This window comes from Parasteatoda tepidariorum, chromosome 6 (genome assembly GCF_982258835.1).
Source record: "Parasteatoda tepidariorum strain Cologne lab strain chromosome 6, Ptep-v5.0, whole genome shotgun sequence".
NCBI classification, from domain to species: Eukaryota; Metazoa; Arthropoda; class Arachnida; order Araneae; family Theridiidae; genus Parasteatoda; species Parasteatoda tepidariorum.
The window spans coordinates 82,709,910-82,728,262 of record NC_141760.1 but is presented as its reverse complement, the minus strand read 5'-3'; the positions used below and the strand labels follow the sequence as shown (position 1 = coordinate 82,728,262).

Below are 18,353 nucleotides of genomic sequence, written 5' to 3'. Positions count from 1 at the left end.
TGGCGATTTACGGAAAATCAAGTCAAGAGGTTCGCGAACAACTCCGTCTTCGGAAAGGTGGGATACATTTAAATTACTGAACATGCTTACAAGTTTTGAAATATGATATTTCACAGGTGAGGTGAAACTATAACAATATTGAAAGGTTGTCGGCATTCAGTGTGTCAATAGGTATACTACTTTAACCAGTACCGCGATTTTTTTAATGAAAGTAATAAGTCTTAACGCGAATGATACGTATTTAAATGTCGAGTTCCCCTGAGATTACTGTTAATAAAGACTGCTTAATTTGTTACGAATAGGATTTCCAACAACAATGTATCTTAAAATTTTTGAGGCCTAACCAGAATGCAATTATAAACCAACTTATTTTTATTTCAGAAGTGAAACTCTTATGTAATATATAATACTCTTATGCGGTATATAATATAGCTCCGAAATAAAATTTTATTCTCTGCCTTAATTTCCAATTTCAAAGGTGTTCTACGTGTAGAAAAAATAGTTAAAAAAATTTTTTGGGGGCTAGAAAAACCTAAAGATCGATTTTTTAAAAATTTTTTTTGGCATAACCCTTTAAGAATAGACTAAAATTTATTAGCAATGGTGAACATATTAAGCAACGAGAGATCACTATTTGGAAAATATTAAATGCAAAAAATCAAGTTTTTCGTTGTTTTATCAATTGTACTAGTTTTAAAATTTGGTTTTACGTCTGACTGTTGAATGCACAGGTCTGGTACGGCATTTAGCCTAGCTCTGAATTCGATTTCAGAGTATACATAAACTAGCTAGTTCACATTCCAGAAAAATTACAGCGTTACAACTCGTATAAGTTAATTTTAATCGTATTTCTATCAATGGAACGGAACATTTCAGTAACACTGAATATACTTGCTATATCACTCGAATTATCATGAATAATTTTATTTGATGGTTATTTCAACGCCTACAGCTAAAAAATGTCACGCTTCCGTGACTAGTTACTTAAAACTTTTCATGCGGAGGGATTAATCTAGAACAAAACATTTTACAGTTATATAGACAGACGTAGTACGTGTAATTTAAGTAGTTCGAAAATAATACCAACTGGTAAGTACCGAATTTTAAATAATTATCGGTAACACCCTTACACAAGAAATTCAAAACCTTTTTTTAGGCGTGAATCTAGCCAAGGTCGATTTAGAATCAATCAGAACTGATTCCTTCAAACAAATCGGAACTGATTCCACCCTACTTCTGATTTTCGAATCAGAAGCGAGGTCGATTTAGCGACCTAAAGATCGAATTTTAAAATTCATGTTGTTTTTTAAGCATTTCTTATTACTTGAATTTGTTGCTTAAAGTTTGTATTTTTGGAATGAGAATAGTCATTGTATAAATAAATTGCTGAAAAATGTTTAAAATAGAATAAAAATAATGATAAACAACGAATCAATGATACAATTTTTTTCCGAAAATCATCGGGGAAGGTGGGAAGAGCTAAGTTTTTAATTAGTCGCCAAGTTTCTAATTAGTCGCCTATACTCTCGCGGTTTAAATTATCTTCGAAAAATATTAAAACGTTATTTTATTTATTCTGATCTAGAGTTAACTTTCTAGATACTTCAGCGCTTGTAAATTTTTTCTCCTGCAACTATAATTTACAAAATAAAACGGGGTACAAAACTCGAAATCGCACTCATGTTCAATTATTTATATCCAAATTTATTCAGGTTATATAAATTTAAAGCAACATTTTGAAAGTTTTTTTTTTCTTAATCTGAGACCCGAGCACTAAATGGTAGATTTTTATTTACAAATATATAGCTTAGAAAAAACTCATAAATGCGATATAAAATTCCTTTCTGAAAAAAAAAATGAATTACTTAAACCTTACTATTTTGTTTAATTACAGGGCAATAAATGATAAATATTTCATTACATATACTTTTATAGAGTATTTCTTCATATTAAGGCCATGAACAGAATATTATTTGCCATAATACAGTCCAAAAGATTTACTTGAATCGAACTTGAAAATTTTCTTATAATTAAAAATTCCGGGCAACAAGAGTAAAATTAACTATATTTTTTGCTTTTTGCATAAATAATCACTTTGTAAGGACAATTAAGCAGCAAAAAAAAAAATCATGAATAATAATTTTTAAATGATAAAATTATACCAAATATTGACCAAGGTTTTGGACGCTGGATCTCTAGAGGATAAAAATATGAACATTAAGTTCAGATACGCGCATATTCATATGCTACATGGTGTTCCGTAATAATCCCCTTTAAAATTTAGTTTTAGAATTCTTGTAAAAAATGATGTAAAATTAAGGATCACAAATTAATTATTGAATTGGAAAAAAAAGCAGAGAAGTTTTTAAATTCTTTATAGAATTTAAAAAATGCAATATAGAGGCATTGAAATAATCTAAAACCAGTTTATTTGAGGTGAGAGCTTAATTATGGTTTCGGTTTTTGGTGATTTAATCCCTACTTTGATCTGAAAGGCCTAAATAGTTATTAGTCATCGTCTTATAACGGTTTTCGCCCTTTTGCTTAAATATTATTTTGCGATCCATAATGTAAATGTTTTTGACAACATTAAAAATATTCTAAAAATATATTAAAGGTAGTTATCATGTTGTTGTTGTTCATTTACGTCGCACTAGAGCTGCACAATGGGCTATTGGCGACCGTCTGGGAAACATCCCTGTCGATGATCCAAAGAATACCATTACAATTTTGATCCTCTGAAGAGGGGATGGCTTCGGTAGCCCGACAACCTTCACGCGAAGTCGAGCACTTTACGGTAGAACAGTTTAACGAGAACCCATACCGCACACCCTCGATCCCTACGCAGGCTGATCCAAGTGGTCACCCACCCGCACACTGACCGCAGCCTGAGATGCTTGACTTCGGTGATCTGCTGGGAACCGTTTCTTAACGATCAGTCCACTGCGGGACTAGTTATTATGAAGCACATTGAAGATATAAATAAAAGTATAAAACAAGTCATGTATACTACTTTTCAGATCATGATGTAGTCATATTTTATCTTATTACCGGCATAAACAACTGATTTATATAGAATCAATCCATATAACATCCGATCCATATGGGATTTGCAGCCAGGACTGATCAAGGCAAATTCAGGCCCACCAAATTTTCCGGGCTCTTTACAAAACGTTTTGAAATTTAATTACTGAAGAGTAGTCTTAACAAAATAATAATAACAATCTATTGAACTGCATGATTCAAGAGAAACATTCTAAGAAATTTTAAAAGCAGACAATTGAAGATTGTTTTTCTACGATAAAAGTTTACGCATCTATGTATTAAAGTAAAATATAAAACAACAAAACAATGTTATGTCAAAATAAAAGTAGTTTGGTGACCACAAACAATTAATATTAGTGATTTTTGCTATAGGTCACTGAGTAGCTGAATTATTTTTATTGTAAGCTGTAATTATTTTTTTATTTAGTACTTAAACCAACACAAAGCTAATTCATTAGATTTAACGATAAGTTCAGCACGCATGCTAAGATATTAAGGTTATTAATTATGAAATTTTTATTAAAAAATACATTTCAACACATAAATATAACCTTGGCCTGTTTGCAGTTAAATTAAGGTTTTTAATTTTAGCCTTATTTTTTCAAATCTGTTGTTGCACATACTTATGCAGGCACGTGTGCTCATTGCAGAAAGCAGCTTATAAGACCTTTTAAAGTTGAAGAACGGATAGCACACTCTAGAGTCCATGGTTATGGTGAGATTGAACGCGTTGCCTCTACGCTACAGGGCAGGTGTAACCGCCTTGCCAAGGAGGCCCCTCTATAGCTTTGTAATTTTAGAACCAACTCAGAGCGCACAGAAGCTTCTAGATCAAACAGAAACAAGCCATCCTGGAAAACTTTTCGAGTGAAACTCTTACCCATATTTGCGTTATTCGGAAAAGAAGACCTCGCATGGTCAGGCCGACGGTAAGGAGACACTGACCAATGATCTATTTACAATGATTTATTATCTATTTAGATATTTTTCATCAGAATTATAGCCGGTGTAATAGGGCTATCTGTACTGCATTCGTCTGCCCTAGACGCACTGCGACTGTTTAAAGACTACATGTAAGATGGACTGCTCGTGCATGTGTGAATCACTAGCAGTGAGAATGCACCACAAGCTGGATGCTGTGTACGAAATTACCAACCGTCGTCGAGTTTCGGACCAATGAATAAAGCCATATTAGAAACGACCTCTTATCCGAAAATCTATGTCCCGCAGTGGACTGGTAATAAAGACACGGTTCCCAGTAGAACACCAAAATCCAGCATTCTGGCTGCAGTCAGTAAGCGGGTGGGCGACCACTTTGATCAGCCTGCGTAAGGACTGAGGGTGCACGGTATCGGTCCTCTTTAAACTGTTCTATTGTAAAATTCTCGACTTCACACTCAGGTCATCGGGCTAACAAAGCAGGGGAGCCATCCCCTCTGCAGAGGATCAAAATTGCGATGGCATGTCTTCGGATCATCCTCAGGGATGTTTTCCAGACCATCGCTATAATAACCCATTGTGCAGCTCTAGTGCGACGTAAATGAAGCACCTACCTACCGAAAATCTATATTTGATTTTAGCTAATGGTTAATTAATAAGTTTTTTATTAATTTTTAGTTGGAGATCCTTTGAAGATGAGAGATGGAATAAATATTACATTAGATAAGATTACGATTGCTGACACAATCATGGCACCTGCATTCAACACTGCTTATGTGCTTTTTACTGCAACTTGTTATGTTTTATATTGTTTTATTGGGTGTGTGTTTCTGTTGGGTTTGTTCTTAAAAATTTACCTGGTTCTGAAGTCGAAACGTTACAGAAGTGGTATAAGCATGGTTGGAAAAACTGTCCTCATTACAGGAGCTAACTCGGGTATGTAATATAAAACTATCATTCTTATTCTAATTTATTGTTTTTCAGTGATTGTTTCTTAACACTTTGACGAGGAATTTTTTTTAACTTATTTTTAATACTTTTTTCATTATTTTGTATTATATTAGGACAAAATAAGTGAAAAATATTATATTTAGCATTTTAATAATTTATAGTTATGAAATAAAGCATGAAACTCCTGTCTATTTCTACGTTAAAGGGTAAAAACTTCCAAGCAATATTTCTTCAAATTTGTACTCATTGGCTGTTGTTTAGATCGAAGAAAAACAGTTATTTATCATTGAAATTTCGTTAATTTACTAATTCAATTATTGATAAATGTTTGAATATAAATGGAAAAAAAATTTAAACAAAATTTTTTTTTTTTTTGATTTTATATTTTAGTACAAATATAATTCCGATAATCTAGCAAATTTTTTGTAGTTACCATTAAACTGTTTTTTATTATTAAAAAATACCAAAATATATTTTTGCTTGTAATTAGAGCATCAGCAAAAAATATATAATAGCGACACATATGTCTCATCTGTTACAGCAGAATTTTCCGAAAATTAAATTTATTATCTATCGATTCTAAGCACGTTCGAGAAATATTTTCTTCTTATAAGTACAAGAAATAATTCGGATAAAGTTTGAAACCAAATATTTTCATCGTGGTATACATAGATCGCTAACTTATTTTCGAAGATGTTATTTTAAGTTGATCACTAAAGCTCGTTTGAAATCATGAAGGGCTCTACCATCAGGATTCTTCTCCAGAAAGAAAAGCTATAAGCACTCTACAGCAGGATTAGAGCATTTTCTTGTCTTCCTTACGAGACATTCTCTAGACTTAAACTGATTAGATTTTACCGTCCCATCATTCTTAGAGAAAAAAGCTTTAGCATCCTCAAAAGCAAAAATCCTTTTGCAAAGAATGAATTAAAGTATTAGTGAGTTGCAGCCCTTGGCAAAAACCATTTATGACGTCATAGTGACGAATAAATATTTAATACACACATGTAAAAATTTAAGCACTCATGTAATGGGTTGTTATTCAGGAGATTTTTTATATCCTTCCTTTTGTATTTATTTTTAACGTATTGCATTACAATGTTAACCAATAGATACACGAGGGTAAACAAGTGCAAACCGGTTTCAGCCGCGCAAGAACAATAAAGCTGTATAGTATCACCTGATAATTAAGATTTTACATAGAATCTTATAGTGCGTATAATAATTTGGCCAGGGACTGTAGTAGATACACCATCTTGGAAAGTAAAAAGACATTTCTGAATTTGTCCGCTAGAAAATAGAACTAATTTCAATAAAATCGATGTACCCGGTCTCATGGCACTACCCGCAGACTTACCCCACTCTTCCCTATATAGCGGCTCGTCTAGAGCTGATTACTTAATTTAATTTTCCGAGTAAGCCTGTTGAACATATCCATATCGGTTCCTGATCTCACCATCTGCAATGACCACCGTCCGGTACTTGTTCACCCAATTGAAATATACATGTATAAATTTAATCTTCCCAGTTGGTCAAATTCTGTGATGCTTGTTTTTATTTAATTTCTTTCGGGCAAAAAATAATTAAAATTCCATTTCTTCAAATAGTATATTATAAAATTAATTTTGTTTGTATTTCCAATTTTTAACGACTATGAAGAAAGTGAACTAGTCCATTAAAACCATTTGTTTTCGATTATTATTATGATAATCAGATAAATGTTTCAGGTATTGGCAAGGCAATAGCTTACGATTTGGCAGAACGAAGTGCCCGTGTCATAATGGCATGCAGAAATTTGACAGAAGCTGCCGAAGTTGCTGAAGCCATCACATGTTCCACAGGAAATGAAAACATTATCGTCAAGCATTTGGATCTCAGCTCCTTCAAATCTGTTCGAAAATGTGCCCGGGAAATTATCAGAGGTCAAGAACGATTAGATGTTTTAATCAACAATGCCGGCATTGGAGGTAACTGAAACAATATCTTAATTCAAGGTTTCCACGATCTGGAAAGAGGTAAAAAGAGGTCACAAAATTTAAAAAAGACCATACTATAATGTATTCGTTAGTGCACTTTAGCATCCAAATAGAGTCTCGGTGCTGCCATCTAGTGTAGCAAAAACTAGACGTCCAAATTAACATGACCACCGGTATCTCACCCACTGTGGTGGTCCTGAAAGAGTGGATACCACCTCTGGAGAACGCACTAGGTCTGCTCATCGGCAAGACCGATTATGCAGCTCATTGGAGAAAAAAATTAATAATGTATTTGTTTATGTAAGAGAGTGTTGTGCAGTGCGCATAATGAAAAACGGACCACACCACCCTGAATAACTTTCGATCTAATAATCGGATGATCACGTTATAGAACTCAATCTTAATGGTTCTAGGGAGTGACCAGAAACATGCTAATTAATTAGTGCAGATGATATTTTAAGTTGTGAATTCAAACAGAAAAACGTACTTTTTCTGACAATACCTTTTTTGGTTTGGTCTGACAATACCTTTAATGGTTTTTGACCCCTGAAATAGGGGGGTAGCCGGAATCTGGAAAATATGGTTCCAATAGTTTGATCAGGAGAGTGGCTCAAAGCTTAGACCTCTTAATGTTAATTTTACCTTTTGCGTATTTCCCCCTATTTCCAGAACTTAAAGCGAATTGAAAACTTTTTGCATCCCATTATATAGTTATTCGCTTATCAAATGACAATTTTATGCAAAAAATAACTATTAGTAAATATTTTTCATTTATTATTATTTTTTATTAGTTCATTTATTATAATCTATTATTATTTTATTTAATAATAATAGAAAACATTTTGAATTGTAAGGTGTACAATTTCTGGTCCATCATTTTTTAAAAAAAAGCAATTTTACATAGCAAAATACAAAATTTGTGCGAAGTCGGTCAAATAGTTCCTATGAAAATAAAATTTTAAAAAAGTCTTATTTTTGCTTAACTTTCGACTGCTCTCGTAATCTAACTATTAATACGACATTTGGGGGTCAGAAATCCAAATCCATCAACAACAAAAAAGTAGGTTTACTCATAGAAAGTAAATTTCGCAATTTAAAATGTCGTCTGCTCTGTTTAATTAGTATTTTTAAGGTCACCCCCGAACCATTAAGATTTAATCCTAGAACATGAAGATCCGTTCATTAGATCAAAAGTTATTCAGGGTGATCCCTTTTTTATTTTGCGCCCTGGTTCTTGGGCATAGCTGCCAACTCTACTGGGTTTTGTCAGTTTTTTCTGGTCTACTGGCTTAATTAAAAATTCTTCTCGTTTTTGCTTATTTTAATAAAAAGGCTTAATTAAAAATTATTCTCCTTTTTGCTTATTTTAATAAAAAGGCTTAGTTAAAAATTCTTCTCGTTTTTGCTTATTTTAATAAAAAGCCTTGAAATAGGGAAAGTTTTTGAAAATTCCTTATCAAAAAAATTTTTTTACACAGTTTATTGTTTGCTGGAGTATTTAAATAAGTGTTACTGTTAGTCAGCATTATTTATAACTTTCTAATTTTAAATTAGTTAAAAAAAAACTTATAACTAACTACAATGAATTTAACATCTATTATTATACTAAATTATAAGTTTTAAAATGTAAAAAGTACAATTAACACATTTCTCATTCAATTTCATTTAGCTTCAAACATAAATGGAAAATATTGCAGTCAATTTAAATTTTGTTATTAATGAAATATAATTTTAGCTATAAAAATTTCTGAATTTCCTTTATCAAAAATATTTAATAAATTATGTGATATTATATTTCACAAAATCTACTATAGATTTTTTTCCTTCGTTGGACAAAACTTCGCTTGAACAAACTTTCGAATGGACAAAACTTCAGTCTGATGAATTCTAAAATTACTAATTATTATTAATTTATGCATTAGTTTTAATAGAAAATATTTTATATGTTAAATAATTTCCATAAATTTAAATTCATAATTAACTTAATTTTAATAAAAGTAGATATATTAAATTATATATTTTTTTATAGTTTTTTTTTTTTTTTTTGTAATTGAGAAACTGGAATAAAGGAAGCTTAATGTAAATTTAGAAATTTTAATGTTTTAAAGCTCTAAATTCATAACTAATTTAACTTTAATAAAATAAAAATATTAAAATAATTTTTTTTATATTTTATTATTTTAATTTAACCATTTACCTGCCAATGTTCGAATAATGCAACATTGATTTTGAATTTGATTTTAATGTAGCAATTGAAGTTCGAATACTATTTTTTATACACATTTAAAACTTACAGTATGAAGTATTTTTTGTTTTTAGTTTGATTCCGTTTGCATTATTATTATTATTTTTATATGAATTTTGAAAAGCTAAGTTCTCTATTGAAGTTTTGTTAAGCGAAGTTTTGTCCAGCGAAGTTTTGACTCCGATTTTGGTATTCAGATTTTATTTTTTTGTCGGAGAACGAAAACTTTTTGTAAATATTTTTTACAAATTAGAAACTTTATTAAAAATTGTTTCTTTTTCTTCTTCTTCAGTGGTATACTACAACCCTGGGTAGGCCTTGGTCCTCTCAAGAGTTTTTCCCCAGGCCTCTCTACTTTTGCCCATAGTTTTCCAATCAATCACTCTTAAAATGGCGAGATTCCTTTCTAGGCAGTTAACCCATATGAGATAGGGTAGGCCCCTATCTCTTGTTCCAGAGGGTGTGGCCAAAAATATTTTCTGTGTTGAATGTTCTTTGTCCATTTAAATAGCCCATTTAATTCATTGTACTTTTATGAATTTGATGACGTCGGGGTCTTTGAAGGCACAATAGAGTGCCATCAACTCGTATTCCTAGAAAAGTAGCTCTCAATATCCTCCTTTAAAAATTTTTTTACTTAAGGAATTTTTTATGGTAAATGCAAGTGACTGAGAAGTTAATTGTCTTAGAAGAAGGAAGAAAAATTGCTTATTGAATCGCTTTGCATTGTGCTGTAATCTAGATTAAATTTCGAAAAAACTTGGAAAGTACCTATCTAGAAACAATATTAAGGACTAGTATCGTGTAAAAATGTCACCTTCGGGAAAACTTTGCCTCATCATTTTATAGTTTCGAGTCCTTCAGTTGATTCTATTTTTTTATTACAGTAGTCAATTATTACATCTCGTATTTGAATATCTTCTGTTTCGAAAAAATATCTCTAAATAACATTTTAAAAAAAATGCAACTATTCAGCCGATTTCCCCCAAATTTTGTATTTTGCCATATGAAATTACATACTTTAAAATGAAGCAAACAATTGTATACCTAACAATTCAAATTTTTTTTTACTATTATTAAATAAAAATTAATAAATATTTACTAAAATTTATTTTTTTTGTATGGAATATATTATCTTTGGATAAATGAATTTTATAATTATGAGCAAATTTTTTTTAATTCGCTTAAAAATTCTCATGATATAGCGAAATACACAAAAAGTAAAATTAACATTAAGGGGTCCAAGCTTTCGACGGCTCTCTTGACCAAACAATTAGGACCATATTTCCCAGATTGCGGTTATCCCCTAAATTTTGAGAGCTAGAAATTCGATTGCATCATCAAAAAGGTATGCTCATTCAGAGAAAGAAAGTTTTTTTTTTTGCTGATTTCGTAGTTTGAAATATCGTCTGCACTAATTAATAAGCATATTTGCGGTCAATTCTTCGAACCAATAAGACTGAACCCTACAACGTTCCTGGTCGCCCGTTTATTTTTTGAGCACTGTATAAGGGTTTGATAATTTTTTTAAGTAGAAAATTAACACACGAGACATTCTTGAAAATAATAAATTTAAATTTAGCTGGAACACTAATTGAATAAAGGTTCACCTTCTTTGTTGTATGAGTTATGTAGGTAACAGCAATCGATGCCAAATTTTGATTGTATTGCAAAACGTGGTGTTAAGTTTACATTTAATCTATCTTCTCCATTAACTTCCGCTTCGATCATTATTTTTCCTTACTGAAGAAGGTATTATCTTTCCTTGTCATGAAAATATTTTTTCTAATATTTGAAAATAAATTGTTTTTTTTTAGTTAATCTAGGACCAGATGAAACGGAGGATGGCAATGAGACAATTATGCAGACTAATTATTTAGGACACTTCTTGCTGACGACACTACTTTTAGGTAGGTTATTTTTTTTTTTTTTTTGCCACAGTAATCGCACATTGAATAATCACTGGCAGTTAGTCTTATCCAGAGTCAGTATGGTCCAGAAAATTAGTGCATTCAGTTTGAGTTGGGAGAATGAGAAATTTTGTTTTCAGAAATGTTTTATTGGTGTCGAAAGTATTTTAGGTTAGGTATGACGTCATCAAAGACGGCGGTCGCTCGATTACATAACACCTTAAAATTATGTCCATACTTGATCGATTTGCACAAAAAAGGAGTTAGTATGCTATAGCCACTATAAGTTCGATAGAGCCGCGATGGCTCAGGGGATAGAGCGTTCGCGTTTCAATACGGCGAACCGGGTTCGAATCCCAGTCGATACGAATTCCGCATCCGGCTTGCACCGACCTCAGTGCTGACGTGAAATATCCTCAGTGGTAGACGGATCATGAGTTAGAGTCCCCTTGCCGTCAGACTAACCATGAGAGGTTCTCGTGGTCTTCCTTTCCATATAACGCAAATGCGGATTAGCTCCATCAAAAAGTCCTCCACGAAGGCAGATTTCTCCCAATGTCCTCTGGATAGGGTTCAAAATTACAAGGCAACGGAGTCGAACATTAGTAGTGGTAAAACCATAAAAAATTGGGTCGGCTGTTCAACGACGGTTATAAAATAAAAAATCTATAGTAAGGTGAAGGTGTCTGAAAATTCCGGGATTCTGGTCGCCATAGTGTCAAAAGAAATTCAGCTACATTTTGAGGGCCTAACATTTTGTTTGAAATTCGCTTAAAATTTCAGTTTTTCTAAAATGCATCTCAAACTCCAAATAATTCCTTTCAGAATAAATTAATAATTTTTTTTTCTTCTTAAAATGACATCCAACTAGAAAATTCTTAAAATCAGCTTAACTCGTTAAGTCGGATGTCATCATTTAGACCGGTTTTCTATTTTCAGTGCCGCAGATTATTTAGCAAATATAATTGTTCTTATCATGTAAGGTAATATATTTGGTGATTATAAAAAAATATTAGTTCTAGTGAAGCTAACATGAAAAGTTAAGTCATGGAACTCGGGTATGAATAAAATACAGTTATTTCCAGACTATTACCTAATTCGAATCCTAATTTTTTCGGTTTTTCTGATTTATTCAAACTAGATTTATTCATTTAAAAGCAAACTTATTTTTGACAACTTTACTTATTTACTTCTGGATAATATTAAAAATAATGATAATTTTCTTAATTAGGAAATTAAAAGGGAAGTACAATGGCGTTTTCCGGGAAATGAACAAAGGCAATAAAGAGTTCCAAAACACGCATATTACTAAGGCGTCGTCTTCACAATGATATTTAACCCGAGCAAATTTTTTATTTTCAGTTTTCGGAGATTTGAGAAAAAAATTATATGTTGTACAAAAAGTCACAAAATTCTAAGAAATTATGTCATTATATACATCATTGTTTTTTCTAATTGAAATTGAAAAGCAGTCAAAATGACTTCCTTAGGCAATCTAGTGTTAGTGGAATTAATGTTCTTAATATTATGATACACTTATCTTGATATATATATACTTAAAAATTAGGACAGGCGAAAAAAACCATCACTTGAATAGAATGTAAGTTATAAAATTGCGTTTTTAAGAACGAATGTCAATTAGAAAATCAGTTAAAATTGCCAATTTCTCAGTAATCCATCTTACACAAGTGAAATAAAAGATTGAATCTGGGCCAGATCTTGAAGTGGTAGCGAAGAAGAAGGCCTAGCTGGTAATATGTATATTTAAAAAGAAGTAAAAAGATATGTATAAAAAGTGGGATATTAAGGCTGTTATTCGAAGGTTCCGTCGTCTTACGAAATGTTGCTTTTCTGCGAATAATATCCTATTTTCATAACTGCTGTAAGTTTGAAACAGTTACTCATAACTGTTAAGGTCTGGTTTCTTAGGACAAGCGCCTTATCTGGGCGTCGGCGTGACGTCAACGTCCCGCTGACGCCAACAAAATACTGGTTTGTTAGCTCAAGGCCTGGTTTCTTAGAACTAACGCCTTATCTGGGCGTCAGCGGAAAGTTGACGTAGAGCTGACGCCAAAAAAATACTTTTTTGTTAGCTCAGCGTGAGCAGTTGGTCCAACGCAGACATTATCTCTCATTGCGCATGCGTTAATAACGTAAACAAATATTTATTTTGAATTTATATTGATTTTGTTATTGTCGACCAGTGTTTTAGAGAGTAAATAATGACTTTGTCCAAGAAAAAACACATTATAGCTGAGCTAAATGAAGAGTGCTATGTTTAATGAAGAAGCTATGATTAATATCAAAATCAAAATCTTGGCTGATTTCAATGTGCTGTTGGATGCTGTCCGCCATTGCTTCTGTGGTTAACGTCACGTTGTAATCCAACTGCAGTTGAGTTGGACGGCAATTGCAGTTCAAGATGAGCGTTCGATGACGTATACTATCAAGCTCACAAATGGACCAATCAAAGGTTAGCGCTGATTTCCAGCTGACGGCGTCCTGTCCTAAGAAACCAGGCCTTTAGATCAAGTTTAGAATATCTAAAGCCAACGCTGTCTATGCTTAGACTGAAAATGGCATAAAACGTCAATAAGCCGCAGTTTTGTGATAATGAAAGCCAGTTGTGGTCTAATTTTTTAATATTTAAAAACTAACTCAAATGTTGCATTATCTGTGCTCATGAAAATTTGCAAAACGTTCTAAAGCCCAGATAATTCTTCACGGCTGATATATAGTTTAAAATCATCGCTTTGCTTCGAGTGTAAGGCACTTAAACTGTGGCTTTCCTTGGTGACAGATCTTTGAAAAACCATGGTAAACAAGAATAAAGCACTTAAACTGTGGCTTTCCTTGGCAACAGATCTTTGAAAAACCATGGTAATCAAGAATAAGGCAGAAAAGCATGCCGGAAACGAGCTCAGACCGCTTAGCGATCTTAAATGAGTTGCGTGAGCATTTTAGGGTTTAAGTTTACAGTTCTTGCATTAACACGCTGTATAATGATGATGTAAACGAGTTCGAGTCAGCTTATTTATTAATTTGTTTATTTATTTTTATTCTAGATATTCTGAGGCAGAGTTCTCCCAGCCGTATCATCAACGTGGCTTCCTCTGCTTATCGTTTCTCAAATTTGGAAAGAGAGGATTTAGATTTTTCATCCACCGAAGACTACTCTGATCAGCAAAAATACGCTAATTCCAATTTAGCTAAAATTATGTTTGCTAGAGAATTAGCGTTGAAACTTCTGAACTCGGGTAAGCCATTATCTCCCCTCCCAACAATTTTACTGTAACCAAAATTTTCTTTGAAGCAACAGCTTTGAGTCATACGCAAAAGATGAAAAGTGGAAGAAAAATTATTTCGTTGAAATAGTTTTTGCTGCTACTTGATTGTATCTTAAAACCAAAAATAGTGGTAACTACTCTACTTCACCAGAGTGGTTTTCCACTAAGTGTTATATGGCTGCACTGCAAGCTCTTTACTGCCTATACTTCCTGGTTACTGTTTCCCGTGTATTTTGAAGCCATTTGGATCGCAGCGTGATCAATGTGTTCTGAGAATCCTTTGAGTAGTATTTGAAGTAACAAAGAAAACAATGAAAATAAAAATATGACCACCGAAGCCGACGTCTTCAGGGGGTACCTCGGCCTCGGAAACCATAAAACAAAACCTTTTCTATTGAGAGAGAGGACAAATGCCAAAATTAACTTTCTCAGTACCCCGAAGGTTTTGTAGAAGTCCAAGAAAAAATACATGAAATACATAAAACCAAATCAGAAAAGAAATTTCAACAAGATCTTGAGAAAATAATACCGAGGCCGGTACCCCCTGAAGACGTCGGCTTCGGTGGTCATATTTTTATTTTTATTTCCATTGTTTTCTTTATTGCTTCAATTATTGTTTCTTTTGAAAATTCTGCTGCTTTTAAGCGTGTATCCTTCAAAGATAGTTTTGTCAATTTAGAATTTAATATTTTGTATTACTTTGAGTAGTATTATATGTCTTGTGTACGCGTATTTATTACCTGGTTTATTATTTGTGTTTTAAAACAAAGAAACGCGCGCACTCGCGTTATAAAAATTGTTATTTGAAGGCCTGTCATTTCAAGTCTAAGAATTATCCTTTGAGAAAAAAAAAGAATCTTCTTACTTTGTAAGCAATATACCAATTTCAAAATTTAAACCCTAATTGATAATTTGTAAAATGAACCTAATCTCGCTACTCTAACAATATGCTAACACTAATGTATGATGCACGGCTTGCAACAAGAACAAACAGTAATAAGCTAGTAAAAAGAAGTACAGCCAAAAAAGTAAGTTCCTTCTAAAGCTAACAACCATGTCACCTTTTTTAACAATACATCTATAAATAACAAAAACAAATTCTTACTACAAACTAACGAAAATTACTTAATATCATTAATATCCTATGAAATACAGCAGATTTGAGCTTGGAAACTATATAATTTATTTCTTTTATTAAATCAAAATTATCAGTTTGAAAATATCGCCTCATAGAATAAGCTGTAATAAGCAGCTGTATACTTTCTAACCGGAAGTAGAGCTGGTCAAAAGATCGAGATTGTTATTTACATAGTATATATTGAAAACACCATCCATTACACTAAGAACCAGGAAAAGTTCCTGGTACAGCTAAAAACTAAGAATGTTCTTCTACGTTACTTAATACAAAGTATCTGACACCATTTTTTGTGTTCAGTAGCACTAAAATTTGTAATTACACTATAATATGATACACGTAAGAGTTAGTAAAGTTAATTTTACTGTACAATATAAAGTAAGAATCATTGACTTAGAATGAATACACTATCTGTACACTGTACTATATATACTGTATATACACTAATTCTTAAAATAAAAAAGTATTATTAAAGTAATAAAAGCGAATTCAGTTGATGTATAGCAGGGTAAAAGACTACAATAATCTCACACAGCCTCCTACTTGATTGCAAACAAACTACTAACGATATCAAAAGTGTGCCAACATTGGTGTTTTCGGAAGTGAAAATTATTCAAATATGGTAGGATGATTGAAAAATTTGATAGCACTGCTTTAAAAATTGATAGTATTACCTATTCCTTTTCTAATAAATTATTTACCAGTAATACAATTGTATCTTTAATTGCTTTTATTTTTGCCATGCTAACGGAAAGAGTAAGATTTTTATTGTTTAAATAAACTTTTGAATGCCTTTATAGCTTGTATTTATAATTTACTTCCTTTGTCTTTATTGTTCTGAGAGAAAACTAAGCTTTTTAAAAGTTGTAAAAATATTAAGCTTTTAAGTAACCGTAGAGAATTGAACATTTTAATTTGAAGTTAAATTCAGAAATGTCACAGCAACACTGTATTTGTAACTTTTTCTTCTTTTTTTTCGCAGCAGTTACAGTGAACACTGTATGTTTGGACCTTGTGAACACAAGTTTATTTTATCACTCAACGTCTCTATTTTCCAAATGCTTATCTTACATGACATTTTTATTTGGGCAAGTAAGTATATAAAGACCTCATTAACATTTCCCTCCAATATACGGAATATTCTGTAACTACTGCTTTTATATATATTTCTAGAGTCATTGTCGGAAATGAATTAAAAATGTAAATATTATAGTTGTTGTAGCTGTAGTTCATTTACGTCGCACTAGAGCTGCACAATGGGCTACTGGCAACGGTCTGGGAAACATCCCTGAGAATGATCCGAAGACATACCATCGCAACTTTGATCCTCTGCAGAGGGGATGTCACCCCCGCTTCGGTAGCCCAACGACCTGCACGCGAAGTCACGCACTTTACTGTAGAACAATTTAACGAGGATCAATACCGCACACCCTCAGTCCCTACGCAGACAATTCCAAGTGGTCACCCACCCGCACACTGACCGCAGTTAGTGATGCTCGACTTCGGGGATGTGATGGGAACCGTGTCTTAACGATCAGTCTTCTGCGGGACTATCGATTGCTAAAATATTTAAGCAAAACAAAACAGAAACGTGATAAAAATCTGACGACGAATTAACGAAATAAGACGGATTTTTTAAATTATATTTATTACCGTCGTTGAACAGCCTACGACTACTTATGTTCAATTCCGTAGCCTTGTAATTTTGACCCCAATTCAGAAGTCCAAGCATTGGGAGAAATTTGGCTTTATGGAAGACTTTTTGGTGAAAGTAACCCGCATTTGCATTACATGGTGAGAAAAAAAATGAAAACCTTCCACGATTATCGTGACGGAAAAGGAAATTTAATCCATAATCCGTCTACCACTGAGGATATTTCACGTCAGTACTGTGGTCGCTGCAAGCCGTATGCAGAATTCGTATCTAACAGCATCACTGAGATTCGAACCTGGTTCACCTCATTGGGAGGCGAACGCTCTATTCCAAGAGCCATCGCGGCTAAATAGGACGGATTCAGTGCCGTTCCTGGCGGGTATGCAGCGAATGCCCCGCACGCAGGCGCCCAATTTAAATGGCGCCAAATTCAACTATTCGAAGTATAAGTATAGTATATAGGGGCGCACAAAATTATTCTTGCACGCAGGCGTTCGCCACCCCAGGAACGGCACTGGACGGATTAATGAAATTAAACCTTCAAACCTACCTGTAGACCAAATACATATATCTTTATTTAAGAATCTATCATTTTTAACAACCATATACGTAATTTTGACACATGATGTACGTTTTTGACTATAATTAAAAGTAGTTTTTGTTAGTAGTTGGTAAATGTAGCCAACGCGTCTCAGTGTTAGCACTCTTGGCTTTTGTCGCCAAAAGAGAGTTGTCGCTTGTTCATTGCCAAATGAATCTGAAACTTTAGTTCACTTTATCAGGGTTTGATTGTAGTATAGAGTAAAGTTTACATAAAAGACAAGAATAATGATTTATTTTAATTTTATTTTATTTATTTAATACTATTATTTCTTCCAGACTCCGGTAGCAGCAGCTCAGACTGCCATTAAACTCGCAGTTGATCCGAGCTTGGAAAAGACAAATGGCCAACTTTTCAAGTATTGTAAAAAAGTTGAGTTTTCCAAAATAGCGAAGGACAGGAAAATGAGCCAAGCTCTTTACCGGCTGAGTGAAAAAATAGTCGGTGTACCATTTTATAATCTATAAACATGTATCTAAATCTTAAAGAAATTTTAATGTAACTATTTATACAAATGATGTAATGATATAAATTTTTATTGCATGCAGAATGTCACTATTCAATTGGGTAATTGCAACTTGAAGAAGTGAATTGATTATGTCTAAGTATG

The 18,353-nt window shown here is 32.8% G+C and overlaps 1 protein-coding gene across 1 annotated transcript; it reads left to right on the top strand.

The window, feature by feature from the left end:
* Positions 1–948: 948 nt before the first annotated feature.
* LOC107439291 (retinol dehydrogenase 14) lies at positions 949–18,293 on the top strand. The gene is made up of 7 exons (XM_087166109.1): positions 949–1,089; positions 4,663–4,920; positions 6,663–6,902; positions 10,974–11,066; positions 14,132–14,323; positions 16,471–16,580; positions 18,022–18,293. The coding sequence occupies exons 2-7, from the start codon at positions 4,680–4,682 to the stop codon at positions 18,208–18,210; spliced, it is 1,065 nt and encodes a 354-aa protein (XP_087022235.1). The 5' UTR covers positions 949–1,089; positions 4,663–4,679; the 3' UTR covers positions 18,211–18,293.
* The last annotated feature ends 60 nt before the right edge of the window (positions 18,294–18,353 follow it).